The sequence below is a fragment of the Cibotium barometz genome, chromosome 26 (assembly GCF_041138505.1).
Source record: "Cibotium barometz isolate CiBa-2024 chromosome 26, ASM4113850v1, whole genome shotgun sequence".
NCBI lineage: Eukaryota > Viridiplantae > Streptophyta > Polypodiopsida > Cyatheales > Cibotiaceae > Cibotium > Cibotium barometz.
The window spans coordinates 38,599,700-38,626,779 of record NC_141071.1 but is presented as its reverse complement, the minus strand read 5'-3'; the positions used below and the strand labels follow the sequence as shown (position 1 = coordinate 38,626,779).

At 44.9% G+C, this 27,080-nt stretch overlaps 1 protein-coding gene across 1 annotated transcript in view; it reads right to left on the bottom strand.

Annotated features, from left to right (window-relative positions):
- Nucleotides 1-26,134, bottom strand: part of LOC147623945 (calmodulin-binding receptor-like cytoplasmic kinase 2) — a 33,587-nt gene extending 7,453 nt beyond the window's left edge. Inside the window, exons 1-4 of the mRNA XM_086820596.1 lie at nucleotides 25,651-26,134; nucleotides 5,721-5,967; nucleotides 5,415-5,635; nucleotides 4,990-5,158 (exon numbers count right to left, since the gene is read on the bottom strand). Coding sequence (XP_086676722.1) covers nucleotides 4,990-5,158; nucleotides 5,415-5,635; nucleotides 5,721-5,955 — 625 coding nt within the window. The 5' untranslated portion in view covers nucleotides 5,956-5,967; nucleotides 25,651-26,134. The remainder of the gene's footprint in view (nucleotides 1-4,989; nucleotides 5,159-5,414; nucleotides 5,636-5,720; nucleotides 5,968-25,650) is intronic.
- Between the last annotated feature and the right edge of the window lie 946 nt (nucleotides 26,135-27,080).

Sequence of the window (27,080 nt, the reverse complement as noted above, 5' to 3'; positions counted from 1 at the left end):
TGACCGCAGCGGCTAGCACCACATCATCATCATCTCTCACTACAATGTCTGTATCAATGAGAGGAATGGCTATGTTCACACTTTGCATAAGTCGGCTCAAATTCGCGACGGCGGCCGGCCTAGGGTTTTTTTGGGCCCAAAATGTTTTTAAAATCTGCCACGTACTTGCCAATGAGGTGATACCTCAAGTGGTGAAGGTGTTTGCCTAGGACCAAGAGGTCTTGGGTTCAAAACCCCCCTTGGTGCTTCCTCGACGGCATCGCCTATAGGTGGATAAATAAGCAGCTATAGGCAGGCACCTGTGAGCGGTGAAAAATCGATAACTACAGGAGGATCTTGGGCCAAAGGTCAGTCGGGCCCCGCAGGCGGGGAGGCGGGAGAGAGAGAGAGAGAGAGAGAGAGAGAGAGAGAGAGAGAGAGAGAACTTGCCACATATAGATCCATATAGTATGGTAGAGTACCGTACTGTACAATAAAACGTACCTTGTAATAAGGTACGTCATACTTATGCAACCTTGCTATGTTCACCTAGTACACACACAACAGCAGCCATTCACATACACACTTAGAGCAAGTACACACCGACCATAACAACCATGGAGATAAGGCTTTGCTTCCAACAGTTCTTCATCAACAAGAGTAGGCGCTTCTGCTGGTCTTCCCCTTCTAGGAGGACTTCATGGCAGTCAGTCCATCATCCCTGGCCGAGGCCGCCATCCCTTGCCTATTTTCAGAGGCAGACCTCCGGCTCTTAGCTTTGACAATATCTTCCCTCGCGGCCTTTCGGTGGTCTACACGATCGTACGGAGCCACTCTGCATGCAGACAAATCTGTGATTTGCTCTAGGCAATACTCATTGGCAAGCTCAGCAAAATCACCAATCTCCATTTTCTTGAGCTTGGCTACTCTCATGTGGAGTTTGATTCACCCGCAACAGCTCATCATGTGATGCCACAAGGCCCCGTCACGATTCACAGCACTCAGGCATTCTTCGCCAGATGGCACCATGGTTTCGACCCTGCATCCAACCCCCTGGCAGATGTATCCGGCTTCCCCATGACAGTCTTTAAGATTTTTTGTGTGTAAGCAGTGATGTGACCAATATAGCCAAGTGTCACTTCCCAAGTGAGTAGAGTGTTGAGAAAAATATGGCATTTTGCCTATAAAAGCATTGGACCTTGTAAACTTCAAATCAATCAATACAAGCATTACATTGCACGTGCAAATACAGTCTCTTGAGCTTTGTTCTCTTATCTCTCTACCCTTCTCTCATCACTACACACAACACCATGTACCAGTTTGAACCTCCATAGCTGCTGGTCTGCTAACCCTGAGTCCAACATTTGTACCAAAGCTAGCTGTCCATCCACAGAAAGTGCTGCTGCCGCCGCCCAAAAGGCTCACCACCTCATCCTAGCCCCCCAGCAGAGCTACCATCTTTGCCGGCTGTTATGGGCGGTGCAACTGCCGAGAGAACTGCCAACGCCGGGCCATTTTGCCTCCTCCGCTGCCCGACTGGCCGCTGCCTCCAACAGTTCCTCTATCTCCACCTGCCTCTCCATGGAAGCCACCTAGGCTCTTCTACTCAGCGTTCTCCAAGAGCTCCTCCACCTGCAACTGAGCCTCCCCAGTCCAACAGCTGCATACCAACAAGTCCACATCAAGCAAGGAGTTTTTTCACAGTTTTTCACACATATGGTAATCTTTTTGTCTGCTTGATCACTTCAATGCTCATCAAATTTGAGATATTCTGCTAGATCTGTTAACTACATCAGATCAAGTGTATCTACAGCCTGCATACTTGGGATTTTTCCACAAAATGGACAAAATCATCGATCTAAAGCACGTGCAGTCCCAAGAGTTTGGGGGTTTCTCAAGCATAAGCCTCTAGCATCAACAAAAGCCTCGGCCCTAGGGCTTGGTATGAAAAGATTCATGCATACTTGGTTGCACATGGTTTCTGCAACAGTCCTACTAAAAGTACCCTCTAGTCAAGAAGACTCAGGATAGTTTCTTGGTCATTGTCTTGTACGTTGATGACATGTTGCTCGCAGGCCCTGATGAGGAACAGATTTCAGCTTTCAAAGCTGAATTACATTCATCATGTAAGATCTGGGTCAGTTGCATTTTTACATTCATCGTGTAAGATCTTACATTCATCATGTAAGATCTAGGTCAGTTGCTTTTTTACTTGGGCATTCAGTTTTTACAACGTGATGATGGCATAGTCATGATGCAATCAAAGTACATACAGAGATTGCTTAAAAGGTTTGATCTTGAAAATTGTAAGCATGTGTCTACACCAATTGAGACACGTGCCGGCTTAGCATTCAGGATTCTGAGAGCCTTTTGATCAGACATTATATCAACAGGTTGTTGGTTGCTTGATTTATTTATGCAACACGAGGCTAGACATTCAATTTGGGGTCTCTCGGTTCAGCAGGTTTATGCATAGCCCAGGCTCCAAGCATTGCCAGGGTGTCAAGCAAGTTTTCCGCTACTTGCAGAGCACTCAGCACATCAGATTTTTCTATCCCACGGTGGGTGATTCACAGCTGCATGCCTTTACATATTCAAATTGGGCTAGATGCTACGACACCAGGGTATCCACTAGTAGCTTTTGCTTCCGTCTTGGTGATTCATGTATATCATGGCTCAACAAGAAGCAACCAACAACAGCCACTTCAAGCTTTGAAGCTGAGTACAATGCAGCTTTTACAGCTAAAGTTGAGTGTGTTTGGCTCAGACGCCTTACGGCTGATTTGGGTATTGGACAGCCATCCTCCACTACCATTTTTACTGACAGTCAGAGTACATTGGCAATTGTGAGGAACCCAGTGTTTCATGCTAGCACTAAACACATTGAGGTGCACTATCATTATGTCAAGGAAAGACTCTATGCTCAGGAGATCATCTTGGTATATGTGCCTATGCATCATAATCTAGCAAAATTGTTCACGAAGACACTTCCTAGTGAAAAGTTCGAAGCTTTCCCCAAAGCTTTGGGATTACTGCCTTTTGGGGATTGATCCGCCATCTCCATGTACATGTTCACACCATCACTCTAGGGGGGTTTGTAGACATCATGGCAGTGATGGGTGAACTCCAGCCAGACCAACCAGGGAACTTTTTACCCTCCATAAGAGAGGTTTTTTTCCCCGTGCACTCTAGGTGTGAACCCACCCTTATTTCATTATAGGGTTCATCTTATATTGTACTTTTGGCACTTATCACGTAATCTAAAACATTGCTTTGTGTGCCTCTCCTTGTACTCTCACAACTGTACTTCTTTGTGTGTGTGTGTGTGTGTGTGGATTTCTGTGCTTGGCTTCTGGAGCATCTCTCCAACAAAAGATTGGGCAAAGGAGGACTAGACTTGGGAGACAGTTGCTAGTATACAACATACGTTCCTTGGTTTTCTTTCTTAGACAGAGTTTGTTTCCAAGAGTAGAAACATATGAGGGAAAGCATGTTATGTACCTGGAGCTAATCCTCGAACTAGGAGGCCTAATCCAGTAGGGTTAGGGGACCCTAGGTTTAGGAGGTAGCAAGCAAATACCGAGGGCTAAGGTTCAAAATTTATAAACCAGATCTATAGCAGGTTAGCTATTTCTTGTGGCAGTTATCACTATATAAGTGATGCCTTGGGTTATTATTTAGTAGTCGGTTGTGCGGTTCTGATGGGTTTGTGCCTAGACCAGAGTTTCTGCTCCTGCCGTGGACATAGCAAATTGCAGAAAGTCTTGTTGAGGGCCCCTATGGGCAGGCACCGGTGGTATGGGACGCCAATGCTGACTGGCATGTTTTTGAGGAGTGGAACCTTAGCCCATGGCTCTGATCCTATGGTTGGGTGGTGAGCTTGCCTCCAGCCCTTTTATTTGGTTTTCTCTAATCTTGTGGTGGACTATGTTTAGAAGATCTTGGTTAGACAGATATCATTCATACATAGGCCATTGAGGGCTCCTTCTCCCCCCCACCCCCTAGCGGAGTCCATCCGTACCATATGGACAGAATCATTCATACCCTCCGCAGTCAGTGGGAGAAGCTTCAAGCAGATTCAGACCACGTGGACACATCAAGAGACCTTCCTTCGCATCTGGCAGCAGGGCCCCTTCCCTCTCTCGGATAGTGCCGGTGACCCCACTTGGCACTACAGGCCACCGGTTTGGCTCCCCCCCCCCCCCCCCCCCCCCCCCCCCCCCCTATATGAGGTAGTTCCCTCTAAGAGCCGCCAGCCAAGGAGGGGACTACCCTCACCAATGCCTTTTCCTCCTTTGGAAGTTCTGAGCATGTATTTCAGCCAGTTGGCTGGTTTTTCTTTTAACTGATAGAAGGATCTATTTCATGGAATATATATATAAGTGAATGGGTGTGCACATAACTGAGTACTCAGCTGGGTCTGGATCTAGTCTAGCCCTAGAGGCAGATGGTGAACTGCCGAACTCCCTGGCGGATGCTGTGTGTGGTATGTCATCCGTTGGCAAGGTGGTCTATCGTCTAGAGGCCTTACACTGAAGTGTTTCACCCAATCTATCTTTCCCATGCTCTGGGGTGGTCCAGGGCTGTCGAGCCTGTGGTTGGGTTAGTGAGTCCATCATGTTTTCTTCATGTATGTGTGTGTAAGCTTGGTGCTCTTGATGCCGGTTGATTGCAGCTTATATGAGGTCGTAAAAACAAGGATTGCACAGGAATCATAAAAACAAGGATTACACAATATATTGGTCTAACCTTGACGATGCTCATGGGAAATGATTTTTTTGTCATTTCAACTACTGGTTGATGTATTGTTTGGCCCAGAAAGCAACAGATTTAAGAATTATCAAAGAAAATCCCTATGTTTCTCACATAAGTGACACAAACTCTTTGAAAGAAAGAGGAAGTCCATGCATAAGGTCAAAGGCATCCAAGGTGATACGCTTGGAAAGCAGCAGATGCTAAAATGCTCATGCATGCATGTCATGCAGAACAAGTCTGGAGAACTTGACTTACCATCAAGATGCTCACGTAGATTGCCATTTGCAACATACTCTACCACCAGGATGCGTTCGGGCCCCTCTTCAGCGTAGCCAATGAACTTCACAAGATTCAAATGCTCAATGTTTGATAAAGTGGACAATTCGTTGCGAAATTCAGCTGAGAGCTGCATATCATTTAGGTTCTGCACCACCATACAAGAAAAGGAGCAACTAATAAGAGCTTCCCATCACTCAACAACAATTAGCCCTGAAGAACTGTGATCACTAAATTTTCTTGAAGACCGGGATTCCATGGCATTGAGGATGCTGCCAATTTTTCCAATTCCAACTTCCCACATCAGATTACACAGGTTAATTAGTGAGTAAGTAGGGTTAATTAACTTCTTTCGCACTTTCAGTGCTATATGTCATAAACCTTCACCAACCTCTCAGTACTACCTTCTTGGCTCTTTTGATGGCGACAAATCTTTTGTCCTTCAGCTTCCCTTTGTATACAGTACCGAACCCTCCTTGCCCAATTTTAAGTGAAGGGGAGAAGTTACTAGTGGCTTTGATCAGTTCAGCCATTGTGAAAATAATGACTCCGGAGATCTTTTCCTGAGTAGTGTATGGCGAAAAGCTTCCTACCGACTGCAACGATCTGTCGCTGGATGGGTTTACTGCAGATTGATGCCACCATTGATTCAGATTTGAAAATATATATATATCTTTGGTAAAGTAAAAAATTGAAATCTTATGACTGACCTGAAACATCTTGGAAAGGTAATGCCGGGTCTTCTTTCGTTTTTGATGGCACAAAGCAACCTCCCAGGGCATTGACTAGCCCAGACACACGAGAACGTTCCTTCAACTTTGGAGGTGGCCAACTGGCCGAACTCTCTGCAATTGATTTACTTGAAAAATCTGATGAGTTGACATCCTGCGATAATCTCCGATTCTTCAGTAATGATCTGACCCCCCCTTGGAATGAGGAAGGCATATTTGTTCACACCTGAAAATGAGGAAGTCACTTCAGAATACCCAAGATGGGCATGATCTGCTGACAATTATGGTTTAGTTTTTTATATGAGTTTTGGAGGTGGTAAGTGTGAATCCAAGCCTTGATTTATTATAAAAAGTTATTTATGTTTACACTTTATAAGTACACAGGACCAATTCAATAAAATGGCCAAGACCAATTCAATGGGAGTGTGAACATGAAAGGGTGGTCACCAACCTTGAACCCCTCCCCAAATGGATTAACATATGTGAGGGTGAATGGTTTGTTGGAAAAGCATTTGCTCAATGCTCCACCCTCGTGTTGTTTCTACGGGTGACGGATGTGTTATATTATGTAAGGCCCCCTTTATGAGGAGTCATCGCTTGGTGGTGAGCACCTGGACACTAAGTAGTTCCCAGTTTAGACACTAGAGGGTGGACAAGAGTGGCCAGATGGTTAGGAGATGGCTTATGTAGACTTGGCACTCTAGCAAGTGGGATGCATGCTTGTGCAGGCTATGTGACCACATTAGTGAGTGTTGGGTGGACAGCAAACTGAGGACACACCGTTCTCAAGTTGTGGGCCCTGTTTGAGGGTCCAAACGGTCTCAAATGGCCATGGGAGCTGTGCAAAGTCCCTACGACATATTGTCGTAATCTAATATGGTCCTAGTCGGATGATATGGTCGGTTGGTCATTTTGGAACAAGTCGTGGATTGGCCGACCTTCCGGTCACTTCTTAATTCCATTGGCTACAATGTTGGTGTAACTATTTGGCCCTCCTAGCTCTATTTCACATGATGAAACCCATGCTCGGACACATGGGAACAGGGTTCTAGCACTAGAAAAAGCACCAATCTTCGTGAAAAAGCAGAAAAAAGCACCAATCTTCATGAAAAAGCAGGAAAAAGCAAAAAGTCAAACTGTGTTGACCGCAAGCTAAGGGCACCATTGGAAAGAGGACATTGAGCTGGATCAAAAAGCTAAAAGCCGCTTTTCCAAAAGCAACTCCAAGGCCAAAAGCAAGGCCCTAAAGCTACAAAAGCATAAATCAAGAACTTTGGCTATATTTGACTATTATTAAAATATTAAAAAGGGAAAAGAAAAAAGCAAAGAAAAAGGCAAAGAAAAAGCAAAGCATGGCAAAAAACAAGGACTCCCCCCCCCCCCCCTTCAAGTATAAAAGAAGCTTGCACCCTCTTCAGAAGATATATCACAACTTGCTCCTCCACTTTCAGCCGCCGCTTCAAAGCCGCTGCCACCTCAGAGCCGTCAGCTTATCATATCCAAAACACTTTTAAATCTTGTTAGTCTCTATAGCATGACTTCCAACAAATAATGTAATCTCACTTCCATGGTCTTTTTATATAAACTTAAGATGTGGGAAGTATAAGCTCAAGAATTTAGCCTTTAAACCAAGGGTAGGGGTTCATCTCCATGTATATGAAATACTTCTTTACCAACCTCAACTTCTCCATAATCATCATGGGGTTCTCTCAGAGATAGGCTTGAAAGCTTAAGACTATATAAAGAGAAAATTTATTTTATTCTCTATCTCTTCTGGTTCTCCACAAAAGGCATCATAAAGGTTATCTCGTACGTCCACCGGCACCGCTGCTTCAGAGCCACCGCCGCCGCTCAGCCCGGCCGCCACCGCCCCTGTGCGCCAATGTTGCTTCCGACACCTGCCAGCACTAGTACCTCCTCCAGCCGCCATCTTCTACACAGAGACATCGACATCTTTCCCTGTGGACTTCTTGAGGTTTGCCTCCTCCTTTGATTTGGGCAACAAGCTCTGCTGTCAAAAACAAAAGCCTCTGTCACATCAGCGCATGTTGCCTATGTACCTTGTACACGAACTCGAACTTGGAACTTGGACTTAGAACTTGGATTGGAACTTGAACTTGGACTTGGATTGGAACTAGAACTTGGACATGAACATGGATTTGGACATGAACTTGAACTTGGATATAAACTTGGATTTGGATTCATTGGACTTGGATTCATTAGACTTGGATTCATTGGACTTGGATTCATTGGATTTGGATATTGGATCTGGTACTAGCCCGGTGAGAGATACTTGTGGGTCAACGCCATGGTGTGCTCGACATCAGAGATCTTAAGCCTAGACATTGACATCAACTTGGATATCCTACATCGGCATATCTATTTGTTTTGTATTCATTGATTACATTGATCCTGGCCAGCGTGCCCGTGGATTGTTCCTGAATAAATTCCTGAAAGGGAGCGGGGCCTGTTCCCCGCTTAGTGTGGTGTATTGTGCAAGATCCCTATTCCCTTCTCTCTCTCTCAATATCTTTTATCTCTTGGACACATGGTTGAGTCTGTCTCACTGCACGCCCTGCTGGGCTTACAGTGGTATCAAAGCAAGATTTCTCTTGAAGAAACTTTCTTGGGGTGACAAAGCCATGTCAAGAGCAGAGGCCAGGCCAGAGGGAGACCAAGGGCCTTATGAAGGGAACAACTATGACGCCGATAGTGAACTTTTAGATGGGAACCAAGGCCGTCGATCTATTTCTCAAAAGGAACAAGGCCATAGAAGGGCTTGGATGTTTGAAGATTTCATCAAGGACCGAGCCATCAAAGAGGAAGGAGTTGAAGCTGCTAAAGCTTATCTTCGTGCCAAAGGAGTCTGTTGGAGAATGCACACGCAAAAGCATAAATAGGACGAGAGAGAGTAGAGAGAGCTTGTAGACAAGATCACCTTTTATATTAGCTTGAAGCTTTACAATGGCAATTGGCCACCAAGAGAATGTTGAACTTCTACAAGGGAATAGGATAAGAAAGTGAATAATGGGGGGACTCCTTATATAGTGCATTGGGAATAGTCGACTGCTCCTAGAGTGGCTGACTGCTCCATGACCACATAAATGAAAGAAAAATATATAAAATACCCAATAATAGTTACAATCCCAAAAACACTGAGATGTATAAATTCTAACACCCCTCTACAGCTCATAGTGTGCAAGAGTCGGAAGAAGATAAGTCGATGAAGATGCAACCATGGACCCTCCAGCACCGCGAATACTGGAATCACCTCGGAGAGAGCATCCACCAACCTGTTCCCTCGAAAAATGCCACCACAAACAGCAAGGAACTTTGCTTGGCCACGAATTCCTACACAAGTGTGCAGTGAACTCCAAGAATAGATGATGAGCTATTGGACACACCATGCCCATAATCTCCAAAAGTGGATGGAAAACACATCACGTCCCAAAAGCCTCGAACAATGAACTCGGAACAAATCTAGTTCATAATCTCTGCTACACAAAAGATAACCATGTCCTGCTAGATGACTAATGCTTGGAATCACAGTCCCCATGCACCAGTAAGTGTTGGGGTAAAGGCATTATGCCGACCCTTATAGTGTGTACAAGTCCATAAGTTTTATAGTACATAGTACACTTAGTACTTTTAATGTACTAAGTGCACTATGTGTACTAGAGCAAATATACATGTGTGATAGGGGAGTCACACACTCATACTTTGTGAGTTGACTTATCCCCACATGTCTCTCTCTCTCTCTCCCTTCTTCTCTGTGTGTGTCTCCCACATGAAACCCTAACTGTTTCAGCTGAGCTTCCTTAGCTCCCTTCAACTGGTATCAGAGCTCTAGTTTTAGGGTTACATTTCTTTTTAGGGTTTTTATCTCAAGGGTGCAGGCGTTCAAGGTGACATTCAAGACCCCAAGCGGCAAGTCGATGGTGGACGTGCCGGGAGACACGTACTAATTGGATGCGGCTGAGGAGGCGGGGCTGGATTTGCCCTACTCTTGTCGGGCGGGCGCCTGCTCGTCGTGCACGGGCAAGGTCATTGCGGGCTCTGTGGACCAGGACGGGCAGTCCTTCTTGGACGATGACCAGCAGGAGGCCGGCTTTGTGCTCACCTGCGTAGCCTACGTGACCTCGGACGTCGTCATCGAGACCCACGCCGAAGACCGTCTCTAGGTCCTCTCCGTACGTGTCACTCCTCCAAAGCTGTCGTTATTTCCAACACTACGACACCTGAGTGCTAACATTCGGCTGCTCGAGCTGAGGTGGCACAAGGTGTGCGCGTGAACACAAGTGCTGCGCCCGCAGGTATGCATGAAGGACAGTCAAAGTCGGCCCCCTTTCTGCAACAGAAATCAAAAATTTTCAGAGGTATTTGCTTCAATTTTGGGATTTGCATGTCCATTATCATCAATTGAGCAGGTACAGGTCCTAATGGCTCAGATTTGAGCACAATTGGCAACATTGGGTGACATTGGTCACATTCCGGATCAATTGGCAAGAAATTGGGTGTTAACGTTTGGGGCTTTTGATGTAATTGTGCCATTGGGCATTCATACATGTTGTATGATGTGAGCAATCTCACATTCGGGACTAAATTGCAGGAAATTGGAGTGCAAATCAAAGGGCTTTTGTGCCAATTGGGTTGTTTTGCATGTAGGCACTGGCATTTGATGCTTTGGGCAATGTGTTGATGCCTGTCAAGCACTCAATGTGCCAGTAAATCAAGGGGCTTTTATGTATTGGATGTATATGTGGCCAGGGGAAGCATTGTGAAGACTCTGGATGCCTTCATGTGCATTAATGTACCATTCATGATCAGAAATTGATCTTGAATCAAGGGGCTTTTCAAGATTTTGTGCTTGTTGAGCTTGGCAAAGCAGCAGGGAAGCCTTTTATGCCTTGAACCCTCAGAAATCCACTTGCAGTCAAGGGGCTTTTGCCCAATTTCTGTCCGGGACTGTTGTATGCAGTAGTGAGGACTGTCAAGGTCTGATTTTCACTCATTTGGACAGCCAGGAGAGCATTTATTGCTACTGTACTTGCTGGTACAGATTTGGTACAACTTTGTACAAGTTTTGGCATGGTTGTACATTGATTTGAGTGAGAAAAAGGCTCATTTTCAGCTGCTGTACTTGCCGGTACAGATTTGGTACATCATTGGTGAGCACTTAGTACTGTTGTACAGTATTTTGGAAAGGGAACAGAGCACATCTAAGGTGCTGTCATAAATCTGCAGCAACCAGATTTTGGTGATTTTATCACATTCAGTGGGAGGAGAGTTGCATTCGTGCTTCCGCAGTGGGAGATAAACTTTGGGAGAACAACTGTGAGCACTTTGTGTGCTTTTGGTGCACTGTTTGCACATCTTGTAGGGAGTCAGGCATTGACTGTGTCAAAGGTTGCATATTGCTATGGCAACCACAGGTGAGAGCTCTTCATTGCTTCACATCAAAAAGCTTGAAGGCTCACATAATTATGACATTTGGCAAACCCAGTGCTATAATGTGTTGCTCCAGAAGAAGCAGCACAAGCCCATCAAAGAAAGGGGTGTAATGCCCGCTTCTCTTACTGCTGAAGAATGGGAAGATATGGATGAGCTGGCAAGATCCACCATCATGTTGTCTGTGTCAGACTCTTTACTTTTCAGCATACGTGAAGAGAAGACAGCTTGGGGAATGTGGCAAAGATTGCAGGACTTGTATGCCCAGCAAAGTGCCTCAAGCAAAGTGTATTGGTTGAAGAAACTCATAGGTCTTCAAATGAAGGAAGGGGCGTCTATGACAGCCCATCTAAATGAGTTTAATGGTGTTGTCAACCAGATCATCAATCAAAAGTTGGCAATGGACGATGAGTTCAAAGCCACCTTTCTCTTATGCACTTTGCCAAAGAGTTGGGACACATTCAGGACAGCCACTAGCAATTCAAATGCTATGCTGTCATATGCAGATGTGGAGGGTGCTCTCCTTCAAGAGAAGATGAACAGGAAGAACAACTCTGTTGGAAAGTCCAATGCAATGAATGCACGTGGGAGATCCCAGCAAAGGGGTAAAAGCCAAGAATGGGGAAGGAGCAAGTCCCGCTCCAAAAAGGATTTGGAATGCCATTATTGTGGCAAGAAGGGACATTTCAAAAAGCAATGCTACAAATGGAAGAATGATCAAAAGGAAAAGGGCAAAGGAAAAGACAAAGATGAAGATGAAGCCAAAGATGCAAAGCCAAAGGGCAAAAGTGGAGTCAAGATTGAAGAAGTCAATGTGTCACATGCAGGTGACAGTGAGGATGAAGTCCTATTCATGTCTTCACTTGATGCCCATTCACTCCATGCAGGAGATGGTCATGGTATGCACTCATGGATCATTGATTCAGGTGCCTCCTTTCATGTCACAGGTTGTAGAGACTTGTTTGTCAGGTATACTGCTGGCAATGAAGGAGCCTCAGCTTTCTTTGGGAGGGGCAAAATATTTTGTCTTTTATTGATGATGCCACACGCAAGGTGTGGGTTTATCCTCTTCGTTTGAAGAGTGATACATTCTCAGTGTTTGAGAAGTTTGTTGCTCATGTTGAGAATCAAACTGGCAAAACACTGAAGGCTTTGCATTCCGACAATGGTGGAGAGTATATGTCCAAACAGTTTCAGGACTTTTGTGATGCTAAAGGCATCAAGAGCGAGCTCTCTGCTCCTTATGATCCTCCACAAAACGGGACAGCAGAGAGGATGAACAGGACCATTCAGGAGAAGGTCCGTTCTATGTTGTCACATGCTACGTTACCTCATGGTTTTTGGGCTGAAGCTGTTATGACAGCCGTTCATCTTATAAACAGGTCACCTAACACGAGGCTTGGTGGGGAAGTGCCAGAGGAAGTATGGACAGGAAAGCCTCCGTCCTACAAGCACTTGAGAGTGTTTGGTTGCATTGCGTACGTGCACATACGCAATGCAAGGAAATATGCACCAAACTTGATCCTAAGTCTCACAAATGCATATTCCTAGGATATGGTGACAGAGGTGAAATGGGGTGTAGACTTTGGGATCCAGTGAATAGAAAGATTATACGCAGCAATGATGTCATTTTTTATGAAACATGCATGTATAAGGAACCTGCAAGGCAACAGGAGCCTGGCAGAGTCATCTTTAATGATGATGGACATCATGGACAACAACCAAGGGCTGTAAATCAGCCATTACAGCAACAAAACCAGCCGTTAAATGGTGCTGAAAATGGTCCAAATGGACAGCCAGAGATGGCAGAAGATATCCCTATGGACATCCCACAGTTAGAGGAGATACCGGGCATGATCTTTCAACCTTCTGGCATGGAACAGGAGCCACCAATAGGTGATATGCAGGCTGGACAGCAACCTGCAAATGATGGTCATTGGGTACGGAGGTCCACAAGACCCTCCAGACCCCTGACAGGTTTGTTCCAGGGGTTGACTACTTGATGCTCACTGACTGTGGGGAGCCCTCTTGTTATAAGGAGGCTTTACAGAGGGCAGACAAGGCTCTTTGGGAGCGTGTGTCATGGCCCTGTGAAAATGGAACAGCACATGTGTGGGCATGGTGGTTGCTGAGTCAAAATATTGAATGATTCACATGGGGGGTGCCCGGACAGAGTTAATGATGTGTGGACATCCCTAGGTGTGAAGGGGGGAACTAGAACATTAGAATTTTAATGTTTTATTGAAAGTTGCCCCTAGGCCTTAGTGGCCCCTAGGGAACTTTAATAACAATTAAAGTTGGGGCCCTAGGATTATTATGGAGAGGGGGGAACTCCACTTTTGGAGTGCATGCCTCTCTCTCTTCTCTCTCTCTCTTGCTTTTTGGGAGACAAGCGTGTATTCTCAAGCGTGGAAGAGAAAGGAGAAGAAGTCGACTGCTGAATTCTGTGCTGCTGCTGTTTTCCTCTGCAAATCCCGTCGTACAGTCCACGTGTGCAGTCCGTACAGCACTGTACGACTGCAAGTACAGTACGGCTGCTGTACTTTGCTGCAGATTTCTCTGTTGGTGCAGGCGGCGCTGAGTTGCTGAGCAGGCACAGGAGCTGCAGGTTCTGACAGAAGCCGTACAGCAGGTACAGCCGTACGACTGCTGTCTAGTGGCTGTACTGCAGGTACAGAGCTGTACAGCAGGTACAGTCGGGTACAGCTGGGAGCAGGCGCATCAGTTCATTCAGGCGACAGCAGAACTGGCCGTACAGTTCTGTACAGACAGATTCTGACACGTGTGCAGAGGCTGTACGAATTGATGCAGTACAGATTTTCAGGTCTGCACAGTTGGGTATTACACTGAAGTGAAAGCTGAGAGGAAGATTCAGACAGGAATTCCCACACGTGTGATGCAAAGCTGTTGAAACAAGTGTGCAAGTACAGACTGGTACAACTACTTCCTCAGGTGTGCAGATCCACGAGCTGACTTTGGTAAGCTCCGCATCTGTTCATCTATCTCTCTTTCTATTCCCTTATGTCTGTTGCAGATTTGAGTTATCTGGCCCCTTGTGAGAGGAGAGGTATGGCAGATTGAAAAGGGTGGAGACTGAGGTTGAACAGTGAATGTATGTATGAGCTGAGATGTTGAATCATGTGCTTGAGATATGCCAGATGTATGCTCATGGCTGCCCTGCTTAGTGGTCTTGGCTGATCAGAGGGAGGCACAGTGTGTTGCTTTGAGACACAGATCTGTGTGCGTGAATCCTTTGTGCTAAGAGGTATTGTGGGCTGTCAGATTGGACATACAGGTGTAATCTCTTGGCTGATTTTGTTGTACTCAGCCTTTCATACTTTTGAAATTGAATAAAGAAATACCGCAAGGGGCGCCAAGCTTTGGGGCCAACAGGTGTCGCTTTGTTTTCAGTTTTGGGCACTCCAGCTCCAATCTGTTTTGTTTTCACATCTAGACTACAAGTGGACGGGTGACTGCTAGTCTACCGCACTCTGGTTTCTATCAGAGGCCGGTTTCAAGGTTCCATTGCCGGGACCAATCATCAACTTTCTGAAGGGGGTGAGCTCGTGGTTGCCTCGAAGAAAGCCATCACTGAAAAATTCAGCAAACATGTCTGATACAGAGGATGAGTACTTCTATCATGAAGAGGAAGAGCAAGAGACTTCTCCTGAGAGAGATGTATCTGAGGATATTCATGCAGGAGAACAGGCTGCGGATGCTAAACCTTATGAGGATGTAACACAGCCAGAAGATGTACTTGGTAAAGAGGATGATGATGCTCGGTTCAAAGATCGTTTGGCTAGTGTTATGGATGTATTTATGCAGCTCACTCAGAGTGAGAGATTTGCTGAATTTATGAGATCCCGCACAGAGCCCGAGAAAAAGAAGAAGAAGGTTCGTTCTAAGAATCTTCCACAGGGTCGTAGTGGTGCCATCCCACAGGAACCATCTCTTGGCCAGTTTCCGAACATGCAGCATGCTTATGGAGCAAACTCACAGAGTTTCTTCTTTGGACAGCCATCAATTCCTCAGCAGAATATGCATCCAGGTTATTTTGGTGGTGGCTCGGTGTTCCAATCTATGACTGGGGGTTATCCTCAGGGAGGCATGGGTATGCACGGGCCTTTTGGAGCTAATTTTCAGCCTGGTATGCAGGGGAATATGTATGGTGGTATGCAGTCCGGTATGCAAGGAAATATGTTTGGAGGCATGCAACCTGGAATGCAAGGCAATATGTATGGTGGCATGCAGCCAGGTATGCATAAAGGAATGTTTGGAAACATGGCTGGAATGTATGGTATGCCAGGTGTGGGAATGGGAAATGTTGACCCAATGATGGGCATGAATGTTGGGGGCAGCAATCTTGCGAAACCACTTCCATATGATAATCTAACGCCTATGGGAAAGGCTAAGGATTACAAGGAAGGGGGAGCTGCAGTGAAGTTTGATACATTCAGTGGGGCAAAAGATAAACTTAAAGCACTTACCTTTTTACAGCAGTTTGATGCTGCTTTTTCTGGTGGGAATTATACAAAGTCCTCTAAGGTGAGGAAAGCTGCCACTTTTCTCAAGGGGAATGCTTTGCAGTGGTGGTCTACTCTTCTTTTGCAGGACATAGCACCCACTACTTGGGTACAATTTAAACAGGTTTTCTCTTCCGTATGGCTCACATCTACATTTGAGGTGGATGTTATGACTCCATGGCACAAGTTGGATGCTTCAAAGTGTGAGAATTTGGAGGATTATAACAAGAAGTTTTGGGAAGCTTTACTCCCAGTGACTTCTTACCGTGCAGTGCCTTTGTCTGAGCAGGTAGAGAAATATTGTTGTGGGCTGCCCAAAGAGGTGCGAGATTATTGTATCAAGACAAGAGTAACGAACATGTCACAGATGATTGAAAATGCTATGACAGCTAATGCGTTACTCACTGGAGGATCATCTGGGTTTAAAGGCAGTAAGAACTTGAGCAAGAAAGCTGAAAAATCTGGGCATGCTTCACGTGATGCTAAAGGGTCTTCAGAGACGAAGTATAAGAAGTTGCCAATGCCCAAGAGGACTTCTGAGGAAAGACAGGCTTTGAGAGATGCTCGGAAATGTTTTTACTGTACTGAAGAGGGGCATATGTCATTCAATTGTCCCAAGAGAAAGTCCCAAAAGGACTCTGACAATAAAGGAGAGCCCAAGTCAAAGAAACCAAAACCTTCTGCAAGGTTAGTTCCTGATCTTGTGGGGGAACAGCCAGGTGGTGAAGAGACAGAGTTGTGCAGGGCATGGGGCAAAGTGAGAGATCAGAATGCCTTGATATTCTTTGACACAGGTGCTAGAGCCAACTTCATTTCACCAGATTTGGCTGGCCGATTGGGGATTCGCGCAGAGGAGATGGGGCCGTTACATGAGGCTAATATGGCTTGTCCAGGGTATGCAGAATCCGTTACTCCTATCATTGGGAAGCTTCGGCTTCATTTGCAGGGTTATGTGGACAGCGAAGAGTTCTTTATCATGCCACTTGATGGCTGTGATGTTTTGTTGGGGATGCCATGGTGCCACAGAGTACATGCGGTGGTGGATACTTACAATAGGAAAATCACTCTGATTCATACAGGGAAAGAACATGTATTGGATGTAAAACTCAAAGGGGAATCTGTTCCTATTGTATCCGCTTCGGCAATTTCATCAGTAATGAAAAAGCATCTTTCTGCATACTTGATTTATGTAAAGGATGCACAAGATGATGAGTCTAAGTCTAATTTGTCTATGTTAGATAAGGACAAGACTGATTTCTTATGTGGGTTTCAAGACTGTTTTTCCAAGTCATTGCCAGGAGAACTTCCTCCTGAGAGGCCAGAAGATCATGCCATTGATCTAATTCCTAGTAGTACTCCATCGAATAGACCGCCGTACCGTGTTAGTGCAGCCCAACAGGAAGAGATTATGAGTCAGGTGCAGGAGCTTTTGAATAAGGGGTTGATACAGCCTAGTAGGGGGTGCAAGCCTAACTCACCTCCTAACCATGACAGCCGTGGGCAAGCCCACAAGACTTGGCTGTCCCCACCGAGCCACGAGCTGAGCTAACTAGATGGACGTACCGACTAATCTCTACCTTGTGCCGTCCCATACTGCCACGAAGCTACCCTCGTGGGCCTCGAGACTGCTGCCGGCCTCAACTGCATAAAGCAGGTGCACGTATGCACTAGATCCAAGCTCCAAACCATAGGTCTCTCACAAAACATGCGTGACTAACCTTGGCCACCCTTTTATAGGTTCTTGGCCGGTCATCGGGCGTCCACACTTGTCTGATCGAAGTCTTGCAAACTTAGGATGCTGTATTGCTGACTCCACGATGTCTTTTGTCAGAACTTTGCCAAATATATCAGAACCTTGCTGCCCGCCCGTCCATACTTGGGTGCCCGCTCGTTAGTCTATCCCTAACTCAACTCGCCAATCAGCCTGCCTAGCTCCAAGCTTCCCCAAACCTCGAAGCTAGTCTTGCGTGCGTGTAGCACACGGTAGATACACACTGTGCACATGACATACTCCCCTTCCTCTAAGAGCTCACTCCTAAGCTCACTAAAAAGCCAGGGTAATCTCTCTAAAGAGTAGTCAATGTCTCCCATGTAACGTCCTCCTCAACACGATCCTTCCACTTGATCTTGTATTCCGTGATAAGCGTATTACGCAATCTCCTTTCACGAAATCCAAGAATCTTTTCAGGTTCGTATGGAACAAATGTCATGTCCTCGACATCTATGATTTCTTGAGGAGTAACTAACTGGTCTGTTCCACCCAGTACTTCCTTAAGTCTACTGACATGAAATACATGATGAACTTTAACATGAGAAGGCAAATCCAATTCATATGTAACTGAACCAATCCGTCGTGTAATACGAAATGGTCCAGGGTATCTAGGGGATAATTTCAGAGATCGACCTGTCCGTAAAATCTCAGAATCTTTCGCAACTCGCAAATACACCATTGTTCCTTCAGAGAACTCTCTGGGTGAACGATGTCTATTAGAATAAAATCTGTCTCAGTCTTGAGCACTTCTAATAGATTCCTTCGCAACTTGTAACATTTCTTGCATATCTTGCAAAAAATTACGTGCTACATCGTACTGAAGTCCTGAGAATCCTACTGTGACAGGTGATCTAGGTTGAAAACCATACATAAGCATGAAAGGACTAAAACCTGTACTCGTATGCTTAGTATTGTTATATGCAAATTCTAACATAGGAAGATAATCCTCCCATGAACTCTGTCTTTTGGATACATATGGTCGAAGCATATCCTCCAAAATTTGATTCACTCTTTCTGTCTGGCCATCAGAATGAGGATAATCTAAGGAACTCAAATTCAAAGTTGTTTTCAACTTCTCAAAAACAAGTTTTCAAAAATCACTCGTAAACTTAGAGTCCCTATCACTGACTATGTCCTGCGGTAACCCGTACAGTCTAAACAACTGCTCGATAAACTGTCGTGCTAATTGCGTAGCTGTAATAGTCTTCCGGTTCGGTAAAAATCTAGCCATTTTTGTCAAGCGATCTACCACAACCCAAATAGAATCGTGGCCTTGATGTATTCTTGGCAGTCCAATAATAAAATCCATGGAAATACTTTCCCATTTATTACCCGGGATTTGCAAAGGATGCAACAACCCAGCCTGTCTAAAGCGTTCAGCTTTATTTGCTTGACAAACTTGACACTTGAGAACATAATCTTCTACATACCCTTTCATCTTTGGCCAATAAAAAGTGTGTTTCACTAATGATAGCGTCCTGTGTACCCCAAGAAGTCCAGCAAAAGGGGCGTTGCGACACTCCTTAAGAATCTTGGACCTAATATCCGGGATCTATGGTACACAAATTTTGTCATTACGGAATAGTAAACCATTCCGAATCATTCACTGGCCTCCTGCAGCCCCTGAATGGTAGACTGCTCAGTTATTGAGTCTTGGTCAATCAATGAGCTCCCGTCTTGGATCTTCTGCCAAAATGGACCAAAATAACTATCAGTCCTGCAAAGCCCTCTCAATGTCTGAAATAAGTCAATAGAAATCTCAATGAACGACAAAGTATTCACCTCTCTAATTCGACTAAGCGCATCTGCAACACTATTCATGGACCCTTTCCGATAACGAATCTCAAAATCAAAATCTTGCATTAACTCAGCCCAACAAGCTTTCCTTCCTCTCAAATCATTCGCATCACAGACATACTTGATTGACTGATGATCAGTCATCAATACCACAAACTTGGAGCCATATAAATAATGTCTCCAAACCTTGAGAGCATGAATCACAGCATAAAGCTCCTTCTCAAGGGTTGGCCAACGAGATTGAGTGTCGTCTAGCTTTTTACTTTCAAAAGCAACAGGTCTACCATCTTGAAATAAAGCAGCCCCGATGGCATAGTCACTGGCATCAGTTTCAAGAACATAAGACCGACTAGGATTGGGTAATGCTAAGATAGGTGCTTCCTTGACTTTATCTTTCAAAAGTCTGAAGCCATATCCAGATCGTTATTCCAAGTGATAGGCTAATTTGACTTACGTCCACGACCTTTCAACAAGTCGGTCATCGGTAGTGTGAGCTGAGAGTACTCCCGCACAGATTTCCGAAGAAAAACAACAAAACCGAGAAAAGAACGAAGTTGTTTCACTGTTCTTGGTGTAGGCCAGTCCAGAACCTTCTGAACTCGATCATAGACAATGCTCAATCCATCTCTAGTGATCTTGTGTCCCAAGTAAATGATGTCTGTCATAAAAAACTCACATTTACTTAATTTAGCATATAGTCGATTCTATCTTAAAATAGATAAGACAATCATGAGGTGTCTAACATGATCCTCAAGAGTACGACTATATATCAAAATATCATCTAGGAACACCACCACAAATTTTTCCAAATGTTCATGAAAAAGATCGTTCATCATTTGCTGGGAAGTGGCTGGAGCATTGGTTAACCCAAAAGGTAATACGAGAAACTCATAATGGCCATACCTAGTCCGAAAGGCGGTTCTTTCGACATGCCTTTCATGAATACGTATCTAGTGATAGCCAGTACGTAAATCTATCTTCGTGAAATATTTCGCTCCTGCTAACCGATCAATTAGGTCATCTGATCTAGGGAGAGAATAACGGTTTTTAATTGTCAGCTTGTTCAATCTCTTGTAATCTATACACATTCTCCAGGTGTTGTCCTTCTTTCTCCTAAGCAACACAAGTGCACCCCAAGGTGATTTACTTGGACGGATCTAGCCCATCCTCAAATAATCTTCAAGTTGTTTAGCCAACTCATCTTCCTCAACTTGGCTCATTCTATAAGGTGGAATACTGACAGGATGAGCACCAGGGATCAAGTCAATACGATGATCTACTACCCTTTCAGGTGGTAAGCCCGATGGCAGTTCCTTAGAAAATACATCTTGAAACGAATCAAGTATCTTCTCTAATTCTTTGCTTTCAATACACTTAATTCATTGACATCCATAGAAGGTATGAGAAATGAAGAAAGTGGAATCAATACACAATGGAAAGCGGTATACAAAGAAGAATCCATTATATTTCCAAAATCAACTGTATTTACAAGAGGTCCCTGAAAGGGATTAATACAATCACCTAAAATACTATACTGGGTGTTCCTATGCTGAAAAGAAAAAATATGACTAGACCAATCTATCTCGACTTGAAGAGTCTTAAACCACTCAATCCCTAATAACAAGTATACATGTTCTAGGTGCATAACATAGCATTCCAGAGTATCTTTGCAATCCTGAATCCGGATTGGTAGCATCTCCACCTTTCGATCCAATACTTGCCTTCCCACAGGTAGGCGTACCTCGTAGGTATGATCGCTGAGTGTCGTATCAAGACCCAGTTTCTGCACAAGTTTGTAGTTAACAAAGTTGTGTGAGCTGCCAGGGTCTAGAAGAATGTGAATTCTGTGGCTATTCACTTCTCCATAAGCTCGGAGAAGATCATGCAAGCCAAAAACTTTAGAGTTGAACAGACAATCAGAACATGTACTAGGGCGAGAAAGTACAGTAACTGACGTACTGGTCAAAGACAACTGGTTAGCTGCCTTTGGCTTGGGTCCTGCGTTGGTCTTTACACCCTTTTGCTTCGGGCACTCGTTACGCATGTGTCCTTTTTCTTCACAAATGAAACAACGTCCCTCCTTCTTGAGCTTCAAAGCCTTAAGAAGTCGTTTCTTATTCGCTGGTGTCGAACTTGAATTCTTTGAAGATTGGTCCAAAGACTTTCCTTCAGTCGTGTTAGCCATTGGTGCAGAGAACTTTCTTTTGTACTTCTTTCCCTACTTGGTAACGCGGGTTTAGACTTGGAAGAGACCATTGTATCATCGTAGATACGAGCTGAATGAATGGCTTCGTCCAAAGTTTTGCATTTGTTATTTTTAACCTGTAAACGGTATGAGTCTGGTAAACCGGCTACGAAGAACCCCAAAAGAGTAGTGGGATCCATCTCTGTAGCTTTCATCTCCAAGTCCCTAAACTTCTGGAGGTAGACCTCATAAGTGAGGTGCTGCGAGGTCATGGTCAAAGCTGTAAACCGGGCAACAACATCATAATCATCCTCTTTCTTGAGGAATTCCTTCTTGAAGACGTCTTCGAATTGTGCCCAAGTCGTTGGCTTAAGGTTAAGTTCCTTCCACCAAAGCAAAGCTTTGCCTGAGAGGAAACCTGCTACTAACTGGATCTTTTTTCCATCATCATATGGATGAAACTGAAAATGGACTTGCCACTTATGTAGCCAAGTGTCCACTATCTCCTTGGTACGCTGCTTTTGCTTGCCCCCGAACTGTTCCGGAGTAATGTTGGGGCCTAAAGCAGAGGCCAAGGTATCCATACCCGAAAGAGTAGGTAGGGTAGTGGTCAAGAGAGAGATGGAGTTTTGCAAAGCTTGCATCTGGGCGGCGATTTGTGCCTGACGTTTCGAAGAAGAAGCTTCGAGAGCTACTTTGAACTCTTGGAATCAGATTTGGACACATAATCGTCAAAAAGATTGGCATCGGTATCTTCCGTAGCCTGCAAGCCTTTGCGTTCGACAAGGGGCTCCAACTCGGATTCTTGGGTTGACATCGTGAAGAGGGCAAGTGGAGAGAAAATTCAATCTTGCACAAGAAAAGTGCAAGAGAACTTGAGAGCTTGAAAACTTGAGAGATGTGTGGCAAGAAGCCCACTTAAGGGGTTTATATAAGCTTCCCCAAAAGCAACTTGAGCTTTTGCTTTTGTGTTTTTTTTAATATATATATATATATATATAATTTTATATATATATTCTGTTTTCTTTAAAAAAAACACTTTTAAACCTTAGGGGGTCTTTAAACTCTCTTTTTTTTTTTAGTTTAATCTTTAAAAAAACAAAAGCAAACTGAAGTTGGCGTGAATGCTTTTACTGTTTTTTTTTCCCTCCTGGAATTAGCGCCACCACCTGTATGCTGCCGTCGCCTGACTCGGTGCCGTCACCTTCACAGCTGCTGTCGCCGACCGTGCTGCCGGCGCCGTCTTCGCTCAGGTGATCGTGGCTGCCTGCGCCTGGCTTGGCCGCCTGCCTGCATAGGCCTGGGCGCCTGCCAGCCTGGCCGCCTGCCTACGTAGGCCTGGCCGGTTGCCAGCCTGGCCGCCTGCGTAGGCCTGGCTGCCTACATGCCTGTGCCTAAACTTCTGGTAGCGACGCTTGTACCCGGCCAGCCGTACTCAACCAGCACCCACAAACAGCCGGCGATCGCTTCTTTCGCTCTCTCTCTCGTTCAAACAAAAGCAAACATGCTTTTTTTTTCTCTCTCTCTCAAAACTGTTCATGCGACTGCACAAACACCTTCAGCCTTCTTCTTGCAAAGCAAACAACCCTGCTAACCACCTACACCCTCATCACGGGTTTCTTTGATGAAAAAGCAACATACTATCTGAAAAAACAGCAGCATGCATAAACAAAACAGCAAGCTTCTTGAACACATACCTTTCTTCGACCTCATCTTCTCTACCTACCAACTTGCTCGTTCACGAGGCACACTCTGATACCACTGTCAAATCCCCATAGGATCTCCTCGTAGAACGCTCCTGGTACGAGACTCGAAACTTACAAACAAACAAACAAACAAGAAGGGGGTGCAAGCCTAACTCACCTCCCAACCATGACAGCCGTGGGCAAGCCCACAAGACTTGGCTGTCCCCACCGAGCCACGAGCTAAGCTAACTAGATGGACGTACCGACCAATCTCTACCTCGTGACGTCCCATACCGCCACGAAGCTACCCTCATGGGCCTCGAGACTGCTGCCAGCCTCGACTGCATAAAGCAGGTGCACGTCTGCACTAGATCCAGGCTCCAGACCATAGAGCTCTCACAAAACATGCAAGACTCTATATCAATAATGACTAACCTTGGCCACCCTTTTATAGGTTCTTGGCTGGTCATCGAGCGTCCACACTTGGGCGCCCGTCCGTCCATACTTGGGTGCCCGCCCGTTAGTCTATCCCTAACTCAACTCGCCAATCAGCCTGCCTAGCTCCAAGCTTCCCCAAACCTCGAAGCTAGTCTTGCGTGCGTGTAGCACACGGTAGATACACAATGTGCACATGACAGTTAGCCTAATCCGTGCAAATCAAGGATGAAACAGAACGGTGTCTAGTGTTAGTTCCATCTAGAACCCTAGCTTCTGTGTAGCTAGCCTCAACTAGTACCTACAAGCCGTCCAGCAACCTCGGCATTCTCAGTTATTGTCACCAGTCCAAACATTTTCCAAAGTGTAAGGGATTTGGTGGACTCAAGGATGTCCAAATATTTGGAAAGTACACGCTTTGGGAATGGGAGATTATCCAGTACAAAGAGCTAGGTACCAGAGCTTGGTCTTGACACCCGAGACACTTCCTTGGATGCAGAGATAGTCACTTGAGCCCAAGTGTCGCATGGAAAGCACGCCGAGCAAGCGCTACTCGAGAATTTGGGTGAGGATTTAGCACAAAAACAGGCTGTCCACACTCACTTATTGATGTGTGGACAAGTTACTAAATGAGCACCCCGATTTTAAAGGCTTGTGTTCATTTTAATATGGTGGACATTTTATAAGTTAGGCACCTCGTGAATAGGATTCACACTATTAGTGGTTTGAGCAAGTGAAGACACATCTGTAGTGGCATTATGAGGTGTCCACAAATTTGGGGCTAGTGTGTAAAGTAAGGGCTGCACCAGAAGAAAGTTGAGTAGAAATAATTACTCCATGAAGGTTAAAGGGCTTACAGATACCCTTGCTTATATTAGATCACCAATAGATGATGATGATATGGTGTCAATGATCTTGAATGGTCTTGGCAAAGAATACAACCAATTTCAAACCTCCGTTGGAGTTCGAGAAAACTTTCTTGACTTTTAGGAACTGATTTCTGGGGGAGGTTCATCCTTTGGAAATTCGAAGGCACAAGATGCTTGTTTGGTTACATCTCATACTCGTGCCATACACAAGGCGGAGTTATGGCATGCAAGGTTTGGGCATGTCAATTATGACACTTTGATGTTATTACAAAGGCATCAAATGATACAGCACCTACCTCATGTGGAGTTGCCACCAAGATGTGTATGTGAAGGTGTGTTTTGGACAAGATACACAGAAATGCCTTCCCGAAAGATGGATCTGTAATGGCTATCAGAAAATTACAGCTCATAAACAATGATGTGTGTCGTCCTATGAGCACACCATCTCTTGGGCAACATCTATATTTTGTAACCTTCATTGATGATTATTCCATATTTGCTTGGGTGTATCCACTCAAGGCCAAGTCTGATGCGTTTATATGTTTTCAGCACAAGAGCTGAAAATCAGACAGGTTGCAAAGTGCAAACCCTCTGCTCAAATCGAGGGGGGGAATACATGTCTAGGCATCAAATGACACTCCCAACTCAGATAGCGTCATATTTAAATACTTGATACAAAAAGGCTGTGGTAAGGCGCAAACACTTGAAATAGACTGCCCGCTTGAACTCTGAACATGTGCTGCAACAACCCTGAGGATGTTGCAACCCTCACCCCTATGTGCAAGCAGCATTCATACCATTTCAGAGCATGGAGGCTCAACTCGATCCCAATCAGTTTCTGTATTGCAATACCCAATTCTGCTCTTAGTCAAGGGACCCAAGTTACCCAGGAAAGAGAGAAACTTAACAGATTTCTGGCATTCCTCCAGTAGCATAAGGTCGAAGAACCAGTGAAGCACGAAGTTAGAACTACTGTGAAGCCAGTATTCAATGAAACTCTTTAATGAGTTTGGAGATTGTTTAGGTGTATCATTATGAATTCCAACTTCACATACACAGAGAGGACAGTACAGATGGTATGAAAATAATTCATGATAATAATTTGCAAAAATTAAAATAGCTTGTGAAGACACAAACCAAAAACAAAATGAGAGAGAACGGGGGAGAGAGAGAGAGAGAGAGAGAGAGAGAGAGACCTGTTCGCTGATACCCAATATATGATACAGCTTCAAAGCTGGTGAGTAGAAAACTGCAGGCGAGATTGTTGAGCAAATTTCAGGCATGGCCTAAATCATTCTTCTCCTCTGAATCAAAGCTCTGGTTGGGTGAAAACCACATATGCAAGCGAGAATGTGTCCCATGTGGGTGCCCAAAAGCTGCGAAATTCAGCACACAAACGCTGCTAAACTTGATGAAAGGTGGGCGCCCAAAGGACGGGCAGACTGTGCAGATGCTGGGTTCGGCGATTTGGGCGAGATCGCAGCGATGACGAAGAGCATTAATTAAAAAGTGCCCAGATTAGTTGAAAGAGTTGATTTTTTCTAAGGCTCTGACTTAGTCGACCACTTTGGTTTGCTGGATTTAATCCCAACAGCCGGATTAAAATTGAACTTGGGGTGAAATGGCAAAGATTTTTTCTGCTTCTACTTCTACTTCTTCTTCTTCGTCATCGTCTTCTCCTTCTACTACTCCACCACCTCTTCAGGGCCTGCAGACCGTGGGTCCTTTGCTTCACCCAAAAGCCCATTTTGGCCAACCCTTTACTGTTATGATGGTGGTGGTGGTGATGACGAGCGTAGCTTGGAAGGCAAGGGGACGTTTCGCCAGAACAACTCGGTTGAGAATATAATGACTCTTTCTAAGGAGTTCACACTTTCACACACCTAAGGGAAGATCCTCTCGAGTTGGGAGCCCCTTTCCTTTTGACAAAGGACTTCAAAGTCCTTTTGACAAAGGACTTCAAAGTCCTTTCTCGGCTGTCAGCTCAATGGAGGCATATATACACAATTTCTTGGGTGATGGCTATTGCTTCAAAAGTGTGCATGTCAATATTTGAAGATGATTGTGATAGCTACACGCTTCAGTACGTTGCACATCAACTTTGGCCGAACCGTATTCTAGGCTTGATTCGACACAACTGATGACTACAGTACGTTGCACGTCAGCTTGCAAAATCTTAATGATGACACTGACTGGCAAATCGAGGAGATGGATTTTTCTTGATTCTAGTGCAGCCTATTTGAAATGCTTGGGATCTGTAGAGCAGTCTGATGACCCCCCAGCTACTGTGAGACGGAGAGCCCGTGCAAATCTGGAAACTAATTTTAGGGTTTCCTTCTCACCTATTTGTTTCCCAAGTTTTCATACTAGATTCTAGGGTCTTTACACACTTGACTTACCTTTTTAGGCCCTTTACTATGTTGAATGGGCCATGGCAATGATTGATGGGTGGGCAGCATGCATGTGGTCCTTATGGTGTAGAATCTAGATGTATGCCTTCTCTTGTTCTCTTGCAAATGTGTATCCCTTCACTTTATAAGATTAGCTCCTTGGTGTATTATGGTTATTTGGGTGAACGGCACCCCATTGTGGTATTCAAACAATGTAGTCTAATAGTAGTCATGCA